The following is a 20,008-nucleotide window of genomic DNA, read 5'->3' on the forward strand; positions in this document are numbered from 1 at the left end:
CAATAAATATGTTATCTACGTATTATATATTTTTAGCAAATTAATTAAATAATGATTTCATATACAGGTTTTAAAAAATATCTTATTTAGGAACAATCAATTAATATATTTTTAATTATTTTGTGCACAATTATTCTCGTTATTTTTATTTATAATCTGTGGTAATTATTGCATTTTCTACTTAATTTTTAAAAAATTGAAGAAGTATTATTATAAACTTTAGCTTTTGGTATTTATAATTAAATTTTATTTAGAACGTGTTTATGACAGTATAAATAATTTACTTAAACAGCTAAATTAACTGTAGAAACGTGTTTGGTCTAATTACATGTACGAAAATGATCGCTAATACTTCCTTAAATCTTCTAAATTTTAACATCATTACGATAAATTGTAATTTAACTAACTATATGTACTGTACAGTACAACAATCAAATGTAATTGCTGTATGATCAAAATCATTTACCTTTCTTCTTCTTTGGGATATGGACTTAATCGGTTTTTCAGTTGAAGACGTTGTCATAAAGCTTGCAAATATACAATAAATGAGACAAAACATCATACTGCTGAAATACAAACTTGTGCAAAAAAAGTTTATTTTCAATTTAGCTTATAACACGTGTTTAACCTGGCAATGAGCGAGTATACACAACTGTTACTAGAGGGCACTGATATCGTCAAGCGACGAATTTAACACTTTGAAATTTTTTGTTGCCTCAAACACAATTGAGTGTTACAAATTAGGACACATGGCAGTTTTTCATCTTTTATTCAGTTGATACGTGCGTAATTACACACGTTTCGGGGCCATTATGCCCCTCATCAGCCAACTAAAATAGTAAAGGAATAAAATATACATAACATTTGATTTTTAAAAAGTTTTGTATATTATACATCTAAAAATTTTTTTTTCTTTTTAAAACATACCTGTGCACATACATAGACTATACAAATTATACGGCTTTGCGTATTCCTCTTAAGTTTCTCCGATACAATACTATAACTGTGCGTGACGTAAACACTACAAACGCACTCTACGACAATTAGACGAAGGAAAAACTCTCCGATAGTACAAGATTAACGTACAGTACGTCTGTTGGGAATTAGACACTTTACACGGATCACTTTAAGTTAATACATTTATATCAATAAACCATATACCTTAAAATTTGTGTTTGACATATCTATTCCATAACAATCACTTCGAACAAAGTCCGATGTTAAGTACTACTATCCGTTACGACTGGAAATACGATTACTGTTGGGGCAGACACAATTAATTATGATTAACTTTTCATCTTTCATATTACACTTAAAATCAATTTTATGAAGGTTTTACATCTTATCATCTTATCGTTGTTGCTAATCCATTTACGTATGTGATACAAATTTGCATAATCTTACGTCATTCCGTGACAGTTTATCAGTTTTTATTATTTACTATAGTAAATTAATACACGAATTATAGTATTAATAACAAGGAATTTTAAACTAATAAACGTGCCCAATAATTATAAGGGTCTAACATAGAATTTTTAGCCAGTTTTCGCTTATTGAAATGCTGAGATTTTTATTTATACAATTCTGAGTTTTGATAAATTCCACACTTTCTTTAAATTTTCTTTTTATATGTATCTTTTTCTCTATGTAAAATTTCTATGTTAGTTTTATCTATGTTACGATTATTTAATAGACAATGTTCGTAGAAGACAGAATTTAGTCTCTAATATTTTAAATCGGCTATATGTTCTTTCAATCTTACTTCAACTTTACGTTTTGTTTCCCCTATGTAAAAATTAGTATTATTGCATGTACATGGAATTTTATAAACAACGTTTTTAGTTTCTTCTTTTGTTTCAATATTTTTCTTTGTAAACTGTTTCGCACTTAATCTAGATTGTAGCTTTTCATATTTTGGTGCTAATTTTATATCAATTTGTTTGGTTTCCTTATTCATTTATTCGTACAAACCTTTTATGTAGGGAGAACTAATATACTTTATATCCCCTTTATCAGGACCTTTTTTTAATAATTCATTCATACAATTTTTTATATATTTCTCTTTCCCAAGCGTTAATTATTCTGTTAGAATATCCAGCTAAAATGAATTTTTTCTTTAATGTTCTTTAGTATATTCAGTTCGTTTGATATCTGTACTAGTTCTAGTTTTTATCTTGGTATATTACATGTTAAAGATATTTTGTTTTATATACAGTTATATTTAATGGTAGTATTTATTGAGCATAGTTTTTTAAAGGGTTCAAATTCAAGACTTTTATTATGTCGTTTAATTGTAATATCTAAGTAATTTATACTAGTGTTAATTTTATCCTCTTCTTCTGTCTTAAATTAAATAACAGTATGTGTATTATTAATTATATTTTGTATTTCGGTAAGTTTAATCTCTACGTCCTCATATATTATTGGAACATCGTCTACATATCTTTTGTAGAATTTTATCCCGTGTATCGCACTGATTTTTTCATCTATATCTATCATTATTATTTCCGCCAATTTTGGTCCTATTACGGACCCCATACTAATCCCATTATTTTGTGTATAATACTTACTATTTATTTCAAAGTAGTTACCGGTACTTCTATAAGTAAATTCAATTAAATCTATTATTTCAGGTTCGCTTTTAAGTTGTATAAGTCTAGTCTCAATTATTTTCCATATTATAGAAGGGTGCATATCAATTATATTCAAACTGGCAATCCTAAACGTTTCTTCTATATCCAATCTCTTAATATTATCTAATAGTTCGTCCGTGTTATGAATAGCAAATTTAGAGTTTTGGTATACTTTAAGCTTTTGTTTTGAATTTGAACACGTTGAACTAAAGCTAAATTTGATCGTTCTTCACGGGTAAATAAAAAGATAGGTTAGGTCACTTATTGTTAATAGCGTAATCAACAATCCAGTAATCGCATTTTCTAAACTAACTCAATCACGAGTCACGACTGTGAAATAGCGCTCATTATTAATTAATTAGCACTCTATTATTCAGTTAGTGTTATATTGAACTTTGTATAGTATTAATATTATTATTATTATTTTAGTTTTCCTCGCGTTACGTGCCATTAAAATTCGAAATTACATTGCATCTTGCAATGATTATGGATGTTTCTAAGTAGCAATTAAATACGTAAGCAGAAGAATAGCGTATCCTAATTCGTATAAAACATACCAAGTCATTGGTTCGCTTACTTACTTAGAACTACTCTAAAATTCATTTATACATTATAAAACATTTTTTAATATTGAGTTACAAATGTAATAGAATTGCTTTAATTAATTAATCTAATTTTGTAGTAGTGACGTTAATTTTAAAAAATTTTAATCAAATTTATTTAATTTAAGCTTCATTTACACAGAATTTAAAACTTTTGATGTGTATTAGGTTTAAAAAAAATCAAAAATTAACATATTTCACATATGTGAAGCGCTAATACAAAATACAAATAATTAACCACAAAATTATTTACGTTCAATAAATTTTATTTAACTCAATTTCACATTTTTTTGAAGTAATCGTTAAAGAAAATAATATTATTTGGCCAAATTTTCTCAAAATAACTGCTTCGCTCCAACAAATATTACACTTAGCAATTATCTACAAGACAAGATCCCATTGGCAAACTGTTAAATATAGAGTTGTTATTATAAAAACATGTTTTTCAATTCATAATGATGTTATTTGAAATGTTTTATAATTACCCGACGAAATGTTTTACACATGCACTCGAACACCAAGAAAATTCGGTTCCATTTTCGTCGTTTGTCTCATAACTCATAACATATCCGAAACTCCATAAACAGTCTTTTGTTCCCGGATTACCAGGAATGTACGAAACGGGAGAATCTTCATCGTGGGGACATGCAATCCTACAAGAACATTTCCTTTTAAATCACTTCTTAAGATTCTTAATAGTTTGGAAATATCAATACTTACAGATGAGCCAATTCGTGAGCAAAAGTATGACAATATTCGTAGAAATCGCTTTCATCGTCTTCTGAAATGCCATATTTGTATGCATGATCACAAGCTCCACCTACATAAGCTATTCCTGTATGGAATATTTTTCAATAAATCAACAGAGATGTTATATGATAAAGATTTTGAAGGAAACATTGTTTTAGCTTACCAATTGTGCCCAAATTGCATTTTTTTTTATAAACGTCAGCCATTCGTCTCCTAGAAAATAAATAAATAGTTATTGTACACAGGGCCGGCGTGCCAAAAATTGCCGCGTAAAGGGCTATTCATAAATGACGTGATCACTGGAAGGGAGGGAGGGGGTTAACAAATCAGACAAGGGGAAGGAAAGGGGTTGAAATTCAGTGGACGTCTATTTTATGCAGTTAATATATTTTATGAATAATAAAATGCGTAATGATTAACTAATGATAATTAATATTATGATAAAGGCAATAACACTTTTTATAGATACGTGTCAATAGAAATGAAATAACGTTTTTCACAATATTTTATATGCGATTATTTATTACAGACAAAAAACGAAAACTGTTCTCACATAAATACTCAATATATGAATCCGAAAATGCCACCCTTTTAAAAGTTCCGCCTGAGGAGACTGCCTCACCCCTCACCCCACGCGCCGGCACTGATTGTACAGTACAGTAAGAAACTTTAAATGTTAAGTCAATATACTTACAGTGTTACAAGCATAACTGCATCAGCGCGATCGATCAACGGAATACCTGCTGTTTCATAAAACGAAGCCATATTGTCTATTAATTTTCCTGAGTCGAGATAATTAGGACATATTTTGATAGCACTCTGCTGGATAAAAGGTGCTTCATAGGTATTCTGTAAATATATCAGACACGATCTGCATAAACTTGCTATAAATTAGTAGATATGACTTATTAGTGATATTTACATCATATACTACAATTCCAATTAGAACTACTTTTAACGTCAATTTCATAGTGTCCATTAAATTTTGAACCTACACAAAAAAAGTTAAATACTGTAATTGTTAAATGTGTGATATTTCAAAGAAATTTATCAAAATTCTCCTACAACGTAATAATTTTTCTCATTTACCTGAGTAATCGTTACTGCTAAATAACGGTTACAATAATACTCTGCAGTCTCATCATATACTGTACCGAAACTATGTGTAAAAGTTTTTTCTAAAACAATCACAGTTTCTATTAGGATGCAGTTTCCTGTTCTCCTTTCATTTTCAGTTACATTTTTTATAGCCCCTGGAGGAATCATAACTGCAAAAGAAATATACATTTGTAATAGCCTCATAGAAAATACCCAGTTTCTATTAAGAAACATCGATGACATACCGGCGTCATTCGTTCGAATTCGACCTCTCTCCATATTTTCCACTTCGAAAACACGATGCGCTCTCCTTCCCTCCTTAATCGTTTCTTCGGGTTCTATTCTCAACTTATTACTTATGATTCCATGCTGTAAAACTTTAGCAGTCAGACGAGCTTCCCGAAACCCTCACATTACTCTAAAATAAACTTACAATAGATGTAAAACCATCTTCCTCAATATGAAGAGCGGCTCCTTTTTGGCTGTCTCTATACAAATTCTTCTTCAAGTTTTTAATTTTCTCCTTCAGATATAAAATGAATTGGTTAGATACAATAGCCCAGGTGCGTAACTCTACGTGTTACACCCTTCGTGTTAAAAAATTTCAATATATAAAATAAGAGTTATATAAAAATCTACCGTGGGTTGTCTTCTCTCGTGTTCTCCTTGGTAAATAACGAAATCGTCCGAAATTACTTCACCGGCCGGCATTAATCTGAGATCTATATCCTGATTGATAGCTCTAAATTTGATTCTTTTTATCCCGGATCTTAATGTCTCTACGGATGGATACACAACGTCTTCTCGGCCTAAACAATTGCAGAAAATGTAAAATCATTTTGCACTCTAAAATTTTTCATTTTGATTTAATATATTGATTTTAATTGTACGAATTGATTAATGTATTCACTTACCGGTTGGAACGGCCGAAGTAAGAGCGATGAAAAGAGAAATTGTCAAATACACGAACATAATTGCGATGTACTGTACGTCGTTGACGGTTTCGGCTTTATATACGTAAAATTTAGCCAGATTTCGACTTCTACGTAATAGGTGCGTAAAACGTTAGTGTTTTCCCTAACGACCAATCATATCACAAATATAATAACAAATCTCGTACTGATTGGTCATTTGAGAGGACGATAGATTTTCTAGGCACAAATAAGAATCCAACCTTATTGTGTTGACGTTATCGACAGATGTTATGTCGTCATTCGTTAAATTTGCCTACATAAAATATTCAATATGTCTGAAATTATTCAAGAACGGCATAAATATTAAAAACAATTCATGTAAAATTATTTAATAAATAAATTTATAATTTTAATTTTTATGGTATTAACAAAAATATTTTTAAAATGTTACTTATTTTGTATTATTACTAAACTTCAATTATTTAAATGTAAAATAATTATTAAGTTATATAACAGAGGGGAGGTTAGTCCGAGCAATTAAAACATTCCTGCTGCTCTGGAAGACCCCGATCAAATCAGTGAGGCCGAAAAACCTTAGTATTTTTCGAAGGGATTGTCCCCGATAAGTAGGGCCCCATCACTTAACATTCGTTCGCTGCCATTAAGGGCCTAGTTGAACTCGTGGCGATATGATGAAAAGGCCCCCCTTATATCATATTCAAAACCAAGAAACAGAAGTTAGAGTTAGATGTTAACCAATTAATGTTCAAGTACTAAAATTAAAATGAATAGTAATTGGTAATTTTTAACTTTTTAAATTAGTTGCTTTTAGGATTAATAGTTATGGAGCTAATAGCATCAAACTTGGAATTAATAAGCTACTTATGTTCGTTTATTCAAGTAAAAATAAACATTTAAATTTTCTAAAATTTTTCCATTGTTTATACAGGATGGACCAATAAAGTGTTGCAGCTCAATATCTCACATATCAATCAATAATTAAGAACAATTTGTTTGGTGTTCAAGTAAGGAAAGGTGCCATTCAGTTAAGGAATTCCCATATGGCGCTTCATTCGGGTCTTTAAAATCGCATTGCTTTAACAAAAAGCGTCGGGTAAAATAGAAGTAACGGTTAACAAATTGGTATAGAAATAAATTCGAAACATAAAATTTATGGATTTTTCTTTATTTAAAAAACATCCCATTTAAATTCTTACGTTTATTTAGTCTTGTTAGGCAAATACGTTAAGCTATGAAAAAGGGAACACAAACCTCCTGTGCATTAATCACACCTACATTGTTAGCAGATGTTCGAAAAAATTATGTAGACTAAATAAATGCCTGAATGTAAATTAGGTACTGTTTGAAAAAATAAAAATTTATAATTCTTTTCAAATAGACTTCTTTACTCATTTCTTAACCATTATTTAGGGTTTTTTCTGTAGAAAATGTGATTAGAATTTGCTGTTTTTTAGAGTAGAATTCAAATATGTTAATACTTTGATATAATTCGATTTAAAATTCAGAGTCGACCTCACCATCACCGGGCCATATTCTTTAGCTAATTAATAATGTCTTTCTTAACTTGGACACTGATGAAAAAAATTAGTTTTTAACCCTGTATAATGTAACCCAAGTTGACTTACTTTTGCTAAATTTCAAAACTTTAATTTAAACTCTAAAAAGAAAGACTAAAGACTTATTAGACTAATTCGAAACTATTATGTGAGCCCAGGCCTGACGAAAAAATTTATTCAAACAAATTTTTCTAGAGAAAAATCATCCAAGAGACAAAGTGTTTCCCACGGACTTACTTCCCTATTGAAGGTGACATGTGACCGAAGGGTCGGCACCTCTTTGGGGCCACGTCAGGACTGACACCACCGTGTCTCGCTGACACGGAAGCTGCGGCTGCTCCACGAACGGACGCGCGAGCGGTCACGTTTTAGGGCGATCGGATTCGGGATGGAGGACGGGACAATGCCCCGGAAATAACGGAGGCCTCTTTATCTAAAACATAACGTATATTTATTTTGAGCATGATATATGTACTGTACAACATCAAGGGGAAATAGAACCAACGACGCGATTCCGAGAGAGAGAGTTTACAAGAGAGTTCTCGTGGCGATAAATACCTTGTTAAAAGGAGTTCGGTTAATCCGTCGGGCGGAGGGCGGTGGTTCTGGAACTAACGACGAGAGTCTTAGTCCTGGCGTTTTTGGCACTAACGACGAGAGTCTAAGTCCTGGCGTTTCGGGCAGGCGTAAGCAACAGTGATAATCCAGGTGTCGATCTCGTTAATCCCCAGAGTCGGCACAAAACACAAGGGAAAATAGCGCACCAGGTAAAAATGGTTACTGGCCGAGAGGCGATCCGGGCGGCAACTGACTAATTCTTGTAGTACTGTTTTCCTTTCGATGCACTTTAGGGCGAAGGTAATGAGAAAGCGTCATTTAAGCGTCTGAGAATTAAACGGATGGTACGTTCTCATGTGAAAAGTTGACAGTTATTTGTTAAGTAGTTGACAAAAAGGCGACAACTATGACGTCAGGGCATAACAGGGGAAATACACTGTAGGCCCATAATCAGGTACCGAAATTCAGATACTTACAGACACATTGAATATGTTACTCGGAACCAACGAGTGAACATTTGACTATTGGTCCTAAAATACTAAAAATCTTAACCAAGTCATGGAAAAAACCCAAGAGGAGTCCCCTTAATAAAAGGGAGGGGGTGATGACAATTCGAGCCAACTCGGTTTCTGTGTCAGTCTTGACCAGGCATCAAAGAGGTGCCGACCCTGCGGTCACAATTATATATAAAGATATTTGTTTTATTAGACTAAAATAAATATATATCTAATTTGAAAATAAAAATATAGATTGGGAGAACTTTCTGATTAAATATTATCCAATTTAATATCTGGGGGTGGTCCTTTTTATCAAATATCATTAAAGGAATATCGTTGATTCTACGATCTACTTTCCAAAGTTATCTCAAAATGTAAATAATTAAAATACAAATAGAGAGAAATATTATTTTGTGATTGCTTTATTGGCTTCTGAGGCTCTTATTACTAAACTTGTCTAGCAATAAGTCTCCTTGGCCAATATAGAAATCAGTAGTTAGAACTAAACCCGAAACAGTACTAACCCAATATTATTTAATTTAGATAATGATAGGTATAAAATATCCTATATTCTAAAATTAATATGCCAGATTAGAGTGATTGCCTCAACTAAAAATACTCCTATTCAAGATCAAAAAACAAGACACTACTAATTTGAGGTGGAGAGCATATAATTTAAATTAAATAAATAAAAAATTACAGCCCGGCATTTTGACCATGTCACAATAAATAATTGCTCGATTATGACTATAAAGGTTTGTGTTTTCAAACGTCCTATTAAGTGGTCATACAAAGTTTGTGCAAAACCGACGAGAGGGGAGATGAACAGGAAAAATTCCTCGACCCCGGAATCCACAGGGGTCTAAGCACGAGGAGCTCCTCGTGCTATTTTTCATGTGTGCATTATACTTGTACTAAAGTGAAATAAAAACACATTTCTTTAATTTTTTGGTAATATATTATTAAAACTATCAATGTTATTACAATCATAATCCAGTAGGCATTTTAAGAGAATATACAAGTAATTTGCAATCTTCTAGATAATTAAATTATAAAATATAATACGGATAAGTAAGAATTTAAAATATAAATAATAAAATGAAATTATTTTTTCAGAAATGTTTATTATATTATTTATAACAATAAATAATAACATCCTGATTCACTAAAGAATCTGGGAAATGTTAAGCATTAAATGTAACCCCCCAAAAATAATTTTAATAAAAAACTTTTTCAAAATGTTAAAGGTTCTGAACTAATAATTGTCAATTTTACAGCAACTAAATTTCAGAAAACATTTAAATAGTGGACAAATACGTTCAAAAATTGATTTCTTATGATATAATAGCCTTAAGTTCAAAGGTCATGGCAAGCCAGAAACAATACTAATTGTGTGTTATTGAGAGGAAATGCTACAATTGATGTCTAGTATACTTGTCCAACTGAGTATTTTAATTCTAATATTATTATTTTTCTGTAATATTTATATACACAATATAATGGCACTTTAATAATCGGTAAACACAACCTCTAATTAAATTTTGTTTTAATTAGAGCTTGTGCTTACCGATTATTAAAGTATTATCATATTGGTGTCTGTCATCTTGAAGTACTAGTAATTATTATTAAAAATTAGTAATGAGAAAATTTCTAGTGATCTACCCTATACATACGTCCTTTGTCAATGAATAATTCCAGCCAAATCTAGTAGTGGAAAAGTTTTCCGATTTAAAAAAGACATTAATATTTAAATTTTAATTCTTTCTAAACAATATTTTTATACTCTTATGTTTATTACTTTACCTTCTGCAAAATACATTTTGTTGATTACAGTACTTCCGGATCATTTTATCTTCTTGAAAATCTTTCTATGCATATTTGGATCCTAAATATCATTTAAATGTGTTTATGGGTTTAAAGTGCATCTGAATTAGTTGTGCATGTATTGCGTGTTTATAATTGAAGGTAATAACTTGGAGCTGCAAAGAATAATGTACTCTATTGCCTCAGCGCATAATACTTTTCCTGTTAGCAATACAGTCGTGCCGGTCGGCTATCTAACTCCATTGAGGGGAAAATTTTTGAATTAAATTCACGTGACTTCCGGTCTAGATAAGACGTTCGTATATATCAATAGTTAATCGGGGACTTCTGCCCCTAAGCTTTCCATATCTAGTCTTGACTTTCATCTAACATCGTTCCCGTGATTAAGGAAGGAAAGGCGGACTATTTTTTACTTCATTGTATAACCAATATACTGTAAAAACATTAGTAACAATATCAAAATATAAATATACACGAGTATAAGATGAAATTTGCTATTAGTTTTAAGCTTTCTTGGAGAAGAAGACCAGCAGGCAATCGTAGAGTTCGTCGAAAATTTTTTATATTTTTTGTTTTAATCAAATTAGTAAAGTTTAGCGAAAGATTAAGAACAACAAAGAATGCTTTTACTGTTCTTATAAAATTACAGAAAAATGTTTCTTTTAAATCTTTTTCATATGTAAGGCCTCCTATCTTAAAGTGAGAGATAGTGTTGCTTGAAGCTCTGGCGTTTTGTCAGGATGACGCGAAAAAATGGGATCAGTATGGGGTCATGTTGTCGGATGCAGAGACTTACACAGATACGGGTTTACAAGATTATTTGCATTTATTAAGACAATAAGTAATTTGGGATCTTCGAATCTTCCAAGAGAACGCGAGGTTGTGATTCCAGAAGGAAAGGCGAGATGTTGTGGTGTCTCTGGTCGATTCCAGACAAGATTCGTGCAGACTAGTAGCGCAGTTCTTGACGCTAGCACGGAAAAGATGGAGAGCACTCCGAGATTGGAAAGCTCGGAGCGACGGCAGGATTCACCGGACGAAAACGATTCCGTGTCCTCGAATACAAGGATTTTTATACAATTTGTCTTTGAATTTCGGTGTTTGATTGGTCTCGAACCGTCACCTTCCTCGACCCCCCGACAACAGCTCGACGAACAATTGGAATGGATTCTGCATTCCGATGCGGACCCATTCTTCTGAAAGGGTTGGGTTACATTTCTTTGAACAATTGTCCCGTAAATTACAAAAATGGCGTGTTTCTTCCCGTTGGAAAAAGGAGTAGCTGTGTTCGCACGGCCCTAGGTCGCATCCCCTCCGAGGAATCGTTTGCTTTTCGAATTATACTCGGGATTAGGTGTCACTTCCTCTTCTTTTCCGGTCCGATATACGACCGGGAATGTGACAATTAAATTTTAAGGAACCCAATTTCTTCGCTTGCCCGATCTGGCACAAAGCGTATATTACCCGTTTATTGACGTTAGTTCGGCCTCACACATATATACAATAAAAACTATTATGTTCATTGTTATTATACAGAATGACATTATATTTTTATAGTGCGATCTTAAGTCATAAGAAATATTATTATTTAAAATATATATACAGTGTGTGATCGGTTAACGAACATAATCCGTTCCAAGACTTTGTTCGCTATCCGAATTGTTCGTTAACCGATTATCGATTTACCATAGGTTTTTATGGGAATTTAATTAATTCGTTCTGGAGACCCCAAAAAATAAAAAATATATACTTTCTTATTACATTTATTTATATGTAATAATAAAAACACATACACAGTCTTGCATTTTTATTAGTCATGGTTTTTTTCGTTTATAGGGGTTAAAGAATCTGTCTAATGTCGATTGCTTTACTCTCTTTTTCGGGATTTTTCAGAAGTAATTAATAGCATTGTAATTGTACCTTAAACCTATTAACCTCAACCTGGTTTGGATGTCATTCTAAGACTGTTGTTCTGACATCCTCCCACTTCTTCAAAGAAATGTTTAATAGCAGATATCGACATTAATTCTCTTATTCAGAAGAAAACATATCTCGCCGAGTTTCTTGGTGTCATTCATTCAAGAGTCTTGGTGTTCTTCTGTCGTCAGATCAGTTTCAGGTTAAATTATGAGCTCTTCAATGTTCGTTATTTCTCAGATGTCATTTTTGTTACTCCTTAAGCTGATTGAGTCGTCTTAATAGTACAGTATCTTTCTTAGATAAGATTTACTGCGGCCTACTGTAGACCTGTTCGAGCCATACTACCCAGCAACATTAGACATCCGCCCACTCTCTAATTTTGCTATTATATTCTGACCTTTCGAAAATAAAAATTCACGCAAAACTTACGAGTGCCCGCCCGACAGTCTCGCGAATACTATAAAAGAATTGTTTCTGTCAGAAAAATAAAAGGCTGGAATTACAAGGGAAAGTTTCAAAGTTCGGAGGAATACTATCCGATCGGTATATACCGGGTTGAGCGTCGATGTTGATGTCTCCCGCGCTCCGAAAAGTTTTGAATTGTTGCCCGAAGACGAGGGAAGACCAATCGGTATTCGTTATTTTACGTCGCTTCTTGTGTTTCTATATGAGGTTTTCGTTGTCCGAACATAAAAATCTTTCGCGAGAGTGTTCGTTATCCGATTTGTTCGTTAACCGATCACCCACTGTAATTGTTATAAAATACTGAAGAATATATTTTCAAAACATTTAAATTGAATTTGCGAGTTCCACTGAGAGATCAAAACAACAAAAATCAGAATCATTCATTCAGGAACACGCTTTTTAGTAGTGGGTAGTTTATGAAATAACTTTCCCTATTCCAGAGTCTCAGAGAGAAACGGGTGAAGATATTGTTGCGAAAATTGATAGGTGGTTTATGTGGAAGCGATTTATTGAAGAAAAATTAGTCTAAATTTTCTCCGCCAGAGGAAAAAATAGCGCTGCAAACTCAAAATAGAAAGGCACGGAGAACGCAATGCTTATTGTCTTCACGAATATATTATGAAAGCTGCTATCAGTAGATATGACATGTCGAAAATAAAAAAAAAACTAGTTATATGGGAGTATGATTTCAGTCTTCGACATATGTCGCGAAACACTTGATAAGAACTAAATTACAGATTGGCTACTGTAGAATCTCGTGAAGGTACCCACTCAAAATTTACTAAATTCTTAGAAACCTGCAGTGTGGTGGAGTCGGTAAACAAATAGTCCGAGTTTTTTGGGGGGAGCTTCACTTTGGTAAAGATAAGCTTGGCGCTTCGAATCCATACCATAAGTTTTTTTACTATTGTCTTTCCACTTCGGATTCTTGCTTTAGTAACATGATAAAAGTGAAATTTCTCTATCTTCCGTTTCCTCAAGCCGATTTCTTGAGTGAGTCTGGTCCGAGATGATAGAAATATAAATTCGTTGGAAGTACACCCTTTCACTCAACTCGATTCAATATATGCAATATATAGGGGTATACCAGTTTGGTTTGTTTGTGGCAATGCGACACGTGGACGATCTGTCGAGGAGGGAGGGACTTTGTATAGGAAACTGACCCCTATTAAGGTGTTAGTAACGTAAAGAAAACCCGGAAAATTCCAAGTAGCTCTCCTGTTGGCCTGCAAACCCACGACCAACTATTAATGTTCAGTGGTTTTATCCACTCGGTTCTGATGGGCTCGGAGGAGTATAACCTCTTTCCCTATTCTTAGAGCGCTTCCTGAGAATCTGAGATCCAAGTACTATCATTTCCGAGCCTTACCATTCACACCTCTCCCCCCGACCCTATCCCCAATTTAAATGTTTTTGGAGGGAGCCAACTTCCGACCAATCAGAAAGTTTTGGTCAGCTTATTTTCACGTATTGTAAAGATTAAAGCATTTTCTTGCCTTAAAGGCGATATTTTAAACATTTTATCACTTAAAAATTTATAGAGAATTTCGTCAATTGTATTTATTTCAGTAAAAAGTTCAACACTTGTTTCAAATTTCTAACTTCCGGATCAACAGATTGACAGACTAATCAAAATTTACAAATATTCTAGCACAAGATGTGAAATTTTTACCATTTATCTACGCTTGTTTCATCTTACAATCTAAATGGACAAAAATTATTTGAAATTCGCTTTATATTTAGAACACAAAATGGCAGCATTGTAACTCTAGTTAAAATCTTAAATATCTTATAATTTATATATTATATTTCAATTGTTGAATATATATAGATTTGGTAAAATTAGAATTTTCTAAGTATTATTGGAGATATTTGAGTCATTGGGGAAGGTGTTCCTCGCATTAGATCAAGGGAAAATTTGCTCTGCCGTCTGATAATAATGCGCCATTCCATGAAGTATCGAAGGTCAAAGGACCTGAAATAATTGACTGAGACTTCAAATTTTTCTGTTAATTTATTTAAATGGCAATACCTAGTATATTATTTCTTTTTTCTGTAAGAAAATTACAGAAAAACAGAAGTTACAGCGAATTCAATTGTACGTGGTATCTACTCACAAGTCAAACATGAAATGTTTGAGTAGATACCACGTACAATTAAATGCATTTTTAAAATATATATTTGTATAAATATGATTTAGTATTAAACTAAACACGAAAATAAAAAGACCCACAAAGAAATATTTATAATCATTTTTATTTTGTGCATTATTGAATCATTTCGATACATAAATATTCGTGCTTAAATTAAGAATCAAGACTTAAAACTAATTAATCTTATTCCTTAAAAATAAAAATTAATTGCAGTAATATTCGTGCGTTTTAGCTTTCTAGTTAGTAAATAGTTGACTAAATTTAAGATTACAATATAAAAATATAATAGTAATGCTTTAAGCTTCGATAAGCTTCGTTTAAAGGATGGAATTAGTTCTTAAGGTTGGTTTTTCACCGTGACGAAATCCACTAATGTGAGCCAAAAAAAAAGTGTTAAAATTATCTTGAAATAAAATTCGTGGCATTATTTTAAAATATTAATTTATAAAAAAAAAGTTTATATTGTCTTATCAGAATGTTAATATTACAATTAATATAAGAAAGAATTATATTTGTAGCAACAACCGTCTCGTCATTTTAATTCCCTATTTTAATTTGACGGAGCGTGATCTGCATTTAAGTCTAATGCGTAAATACTGTAAAAAATTATTACTGTTTTAATCTAAAACAAAAAAATTGGCATTTATTTCACGATTTTTATCAATTTTTCCTCGAGGAAACGTTTACATTGACATTAATGATGCCTCGGATTTCGTAACAATGCCAACCAACCTTTAATTATTCAAGCTCGCTTCTAGTTTATTATGGCCTCTCCAGTGGCATTTTCTTGTGGAATCACTAGAAAAAAAAGATAAAGAATTATTAATATCACCAAAAGAAATATACTTGCTTTTAATAAGAAACAATTTGATTACCGAGTGCGTCGTTCATTCTGATTCTACCCCCTTCATCTGTCTTTAATTCAATAATGCGATGTGCTTTTACTCCGTCTCGGATCATTTCTTCTGATTCACACGGTTCTATTCTCAGATTTGAACTGACAATTCCTTTCTAAAATATTCGTTAAATTATATTTTACTTTTTTAAAACAAAATGTACCAATAACTTAATTCTAAAAGAACTTACAATAGATAAAGGGCCTTCTTCGTCAATATGAAGAGCAGCATCCTTCTCACTATCTCTGTACATTTTAGATCTCAAGCTTTCAACCTTAAAATATATATATTTATACGAATTTAAATTATTGTACGAGCTAATAAAATATATTCGTTAAGTGTTTTCTATAACAATAAAACACATTTGATATAATAAAACTCACAGAGCCGCCTATTTTACGACCCTCTCCATCATAAACAGCGAAATTATCTGCTAGTATATCCCCAGCAGATTCTAGTCTCAAATTTATATCATGGCCAAAAGCTTTAAAACTGACTGTTTTTACTCCCGATCTTGATGTCTCCAATGACGGATATACAATTTCTTCTCGACCTATTATTTAAAAGAATATAAGGATTTTTAAATTATGTGTAATAAAGAAATATTTTCGATAAATATTACTTTAAAAATACAGCATTGTAATGGTGTATCCTACAGTATCTTACCAGTTGGGATAGCCGAAACGGCTAGAAAGAAGAGTAAACTTGTCACGTAGGCATTCATGATTAATCTAAAAGTAATTTAACACTCTCCCATAAAATAACGTTATTGAGGGATGTGGTCGACAGGTGTTATCTGTCTATTTTAAAATAAATTACTGGGCAAATTCAAAAATTATTCTTTTAAATATTACTAAAAATGATTAGCATTATATTCTTTAAATTATAAAGTAATGAGTTATTAAGTGTAGAAGTACAGTACAGGTAATAACAGGTGTTTGAAGAGAACATATAAGAGATTTTAGAATTTGAAAAATTATTTTTAATAGTAAACAAACTATTTTGATATTTACCAATAATTTTTGTAATTGAATGTAAAGCTTTATAATGCTTGTAATAAAATAATAAATTACTTTCAATGCCTAATGCATTAAGGGTTTAATAAATAAATTCATATCAAATTACCTAAAAAATTATTTTAATATCGATATAATTTATTTGATTCTTTATTGTGATGAGTACATTTATTATAATATATAAAATTATGTTTTAGATAGTAATTTTATTCTCCGTATTACACTTATTTATGAATAGCTGCGTGTGTCTAGTGTGCTTGGATTTTTGATGGGGATTGGTGAGGCTGGGTTGGAAAAGGGTGGTAAAAGCAATGGTCTTACTAGCTAAAATGTATATTTATTGACCGGAGTATTTACAATAATGAAACTACAAGAAGAAAAAACTGCTCGGCTTTAAGAGGAATAGGTTTTAGGGGTGATTGGAGATTGGAACCCCTCATTTTTCTAGTGTCGAAGAATATTCATGCCAGATTTGGTGGGTATATGTTGAACTATATAAAACCCTTTACCTAACATACATATTTTGATATTATTGGTCTAATCCATCGCATCATATTTATGCTATTTAGAAGAGAGTAGCGATTAGTTTTAATTTTTAATATACTCAAATGTATTTTAAGTTATTTTTAAATTTATGGTCAAACTGAGGAATTTATTTTTATATTTTTTCTATTTTATTATTCTTGATTTTATGTTTATCTTTCGGGAGGTTGTATATCAACCTTAACCATTGCCTTCCTTTCAATTGTGTATAAAGGGATGCGTTAGTCTGTTTAGCCTGAAAAATAGGAGGAGTAGGAGAGGAAGGAGTAGAAAGAGAAACCTGTTTTTGGGAGATAGTAAAAGAAAGAACTTCGGACTTAATTTGCAAGACTAGTTCATGTAGTTTATTAAATGCAGCCAAGATTCGTGAAGCAATAATAAATTGTTAGCTAGGTAGAATAGTGTTATAAACTGGTTGTTATTGAAAGGCTTAGACCCTATACAAATCTTAGCTAACTTAAAAACAATTTACCAGATTATTATTAATTTCTAGCCTACAGATAAAAACACTATTAAATTATATTAAAACTGCTTAATGTTAATTTACAACTAATTAAAAACTACTTATTCTAAAACTCGTTTAAAAATAAAGCTTGAATGGAACTTCTGACCTTATCCTCTTATCGTTAAAAAGTCCTAGTAGAACGTAACCTAATTGTATTCTACCTGGTCCTAAAGCCGAATGGCCCACGCAGTTTTCTGCTAACTTAGTCTGTTATTCAATGGATCAAGTTTCAAGTCCTAGTCGAATACTCAAAACTCTCAAAAATGGTCTACCTCAGATATAGGTCTGACTGACTGACATCATGGGTCTGACTGAATCCTTGATGGGGCCTTCCTTTACCTTTCCTAACAGATAAGCTAAGTTACTCTGTACTAAACTTCAATAATATGGAGTCGACAGCATCGCATGACCAAAAATCCATCCAAGTATTGTCTAAGTGTCAATAATGTAACGTAATCAAGTGTATGAACTTTAAGAGACTATCGAATTTCGAAATCTTATGTAAAACTATTACATTTTTTGAAGTTACGTAGAATTTTGCTGTTTCTACGTTATATGTAAATTAAACCTCACGTCTACTATCTATTCAAGCTGTAAAAACAGTGATATCCTAATTTAAAGCCATCGTTCTTAAGTTCCTGTCCTGTATCGGCATAAGATACAACCTACTATGTAGGGCCATCAATGTAAATCTTAAACATACTGTAGATTAGAAATCACAGAAGTAATCGTCAAGGTAAACAGTTTGAGAATATAATAATCGTTTATCAGAATGATAGGTCTACGTCTTATCGGGTTATAAAAGATTGGGCCTAATATATTAGAGAAAGACCGTCCGGATTCGATTTCGGGTTCCTAGAACCGTAAGCTGAAGCCTTTACGTAAGCTGAACGCGAGATAAACCGATATTGCTACTTAAAATTAGTTAAAGTTTACTTAAAGCTAACTTAAAAGTACTTAAAACTATTTGAAAATCAGGTTCTGGAGGCGAGAAAAAAAAATTTAAAGACACAGGAAATCAATAATTTTCCAGAAGTTTAGAGATACACGATAGCAATGAACCGGAAATAGCCAAATTACGCGAAAACTACCGAACGTAGGCAAACAAAATAAAGAAATTTCCGACACTGAACCTCTAACTCATTCACTTACAAAAACACAAGTGGTTAAAAAGGAACCAAACGTAAAAAAAAGGAAGCGAAACCGAATTACACTTAAACTTAGCCTTAAGAGCCGTCTAAACTTACAAAACTACTAAAAGTTAACAAAAAGGATGTCCGAAGGAAGGAAAATGTTAAGGAATAAGAATAAAACATTGAAAATAGCTGAAAAATGAGTTAACTTCAACATCTACTGCATTGGCAACGTGCCAACTGCGGTGACACAACACTAACTACGCACAACGATCGAAAAACCTAAATAAAACGAGAATTAGCCGACTAAATACGACAAAGGACACATCGGAAGACATCTTAAAACTAGAACTACTTAAATTTAACAGAAAATTAAAAGAAGAGAACTGACGTTCCATGTAGCTTCTACCGACAGGTTACCAGCACCAACAGAGGATTCGATAGGAATGACTTCATCATAACGTGGTCTGCGATGTTGGAGACGCCCATATCAATATTTCCGACGAAAATGCGTGTACTATTTATTACGCATTTTATACCATTTCGTACAAATAAAATTAGTATTTTACTTTAAATCGCTAATTTGTGTACCACCCATCAAACTTCACGCTAATTAGCTCACATGCCAATTATTGATAAAAATTTACTACTGATTTACACTAATTTGTACGGTACAAAGATTAGAAAATGTGTTTTACATTTTATTATTTTGTACGAACGATTAGATATTTGTAAATCTATAGGTAGAGATAACATTGATCGAAAGCGTGGAGATTAAATTCGTCGCAAATGGGTAGCGAAAAATCATTTCATTGTTTATAGCAGCGAGTTGAACGGATAAAACAATTTTTAATACCAATTCAATAAAATTCCTACCTTACGTGACCCTATTCTTTTTTCTACTTTAATTTTTCCCCTTGTTCT

The 20,008-nt window shown here is 32.0% G+C and overlaps 2 protein-coding genes across 5 annotated transcripts; both read right to left on the reverse strand.

Annotated features, from left to right (window-relative positions):
• Positions 1-3,480: 3,480 nt before the first annotated feature.
• LOC136987710 (venom metalloproteinase BumaMPs1-like) lies at positions 3,481-6,107 on the reverse strand. Its single transcript, XM_067285479.1, has 11 exons — positions 5,998-6,107; positions 5,723-5,892; positions 5,517-5,606; positions 5,329-5,452; positions 5,075-5,253; positions 4,908-4,976; positions 4,680-4,834; positions 4,149-4,198; positions 3,956-4,070; positions 3,721-3,888; positions 3,481-3,642 (listed from the first exon to the last, which is right to left on the reverse strand). Exons 1-11 carry the CDS (start codon positions 6,053-6,055, stop codon positions 3,606-3,608), a joined length of 1,215 nt encoding a protein of 404 aa, XP_067141580.1. The 5' UTR covers positions 6,056-6,107; the 3' UTR covers positions 3,481-3,605.
• An 8,971-nt stretch (positions 6,108-15,078) lies between these two features.
• LOC136987723 (venom metalloproteinase BumaMPs1-like) lies at positions 15,079-19,607 on the reverse strand. 4 transcript variants are annotated; one of them, XM_067285492.1, is made up of 7 exons: positions 19,476-19,564; positions 16,554-16,618; positions 16,271-16,440; positions 16,078-16,161; positions 15,867-16,002; positions 15,724-15,789; positions 15,079-15,394 (listed from the first exon to the last, which is right to left on the reverse strand). In XM_067285492.1, the coding sequence occupies exons 2-6, from the start codon at positions 16,609-16,611 to the stop codon at positions 15,746-15,748; spliced, it is 492 nt and encodes a 163-aa protein (XP_067141593.1). In that variant the 5' UTR covers positions 16,612-16,618; positions 19,476-19,564; the 3' UTR covers positions 15,079-15,394; positions 15,724-15,745. The 4 variants fall into 4 exon arrangements, with proteins under 4 accessions (XP_067141593.1, XP_067141591.1, XP_067141595.1 ...); XM_067285490.1 differs by lacking the exon at positions 15,079-15,394 and having other exon boundaries at positions 15,607-15,789; XM_067285494.1 differs by lacking the exons at positions 15,079-15,394; positions 16,554-16,618 and having other exon boundaries at positions 15,607-15,789; positions 19,476-19,607.
• Between the last annotated feature and the right edge of the window lie 401 nt (positions 19,608-20,008).

This window comes from Centruroides vittatus, unplaced genomic scaffold (genome assembly GCF_030686945.1).
Source record: "Centruroides vittatus isolate TY-2023 unplaced genomic scaffold, ASM3068694v2 scaffold_2569, whole genome shotgun sequence".
Taxonomy (NCBI): domain Eukaryota; kingdom Metazoa; phylum Arthropoda; class Arachnida; order Scorpiones; family Buthidae; genus Centruroides; species Centruroides vittatus.

Coding starts and splice junctions, on each gene's coding strand:
- LOC136987710 (XM_067285479.1), bottom strand. CDS start 6,055: ATGTTCGTGTATTTGACAATTTCTCTTTTCATCGCTCTTACTTCGGCC. Junction 5,607..5,722: donor ACGAGAGAAGACAACCCACG/GTAGATTTTTAT, acceptor TTATATCTGAAG/GAGAAAATTAAAAACTTGAA. Junction 4,199..4,679: donor GCAGTTATGCTTGTAACACT/GTAAGTATATTG, acceptor TTTATTTTCTAG/GAGACGAATGGCTGACGTTT.
- LOC136987723 (XM_067285492.1), bottom strand. CDS start 16,611: ATGAATGCCTACGTGACAAGTTTACTCTTCTTTCTAGCCGTTTCGGCT. Junction 16,003..16,077: donor AAGAAGGCCCTTTATCTATT/GTAAGTTCTTTT, acceptor CGAATATTTTAG/AAAGGAATTGTCAGTTCAAA. Junction 15,790..15,866: donor CAGAATGAACGACGCACTCG/GTAATCAAATTG, acceptor TTTTTTTTCTAG/TGATTCCACAAGAAAATGCC.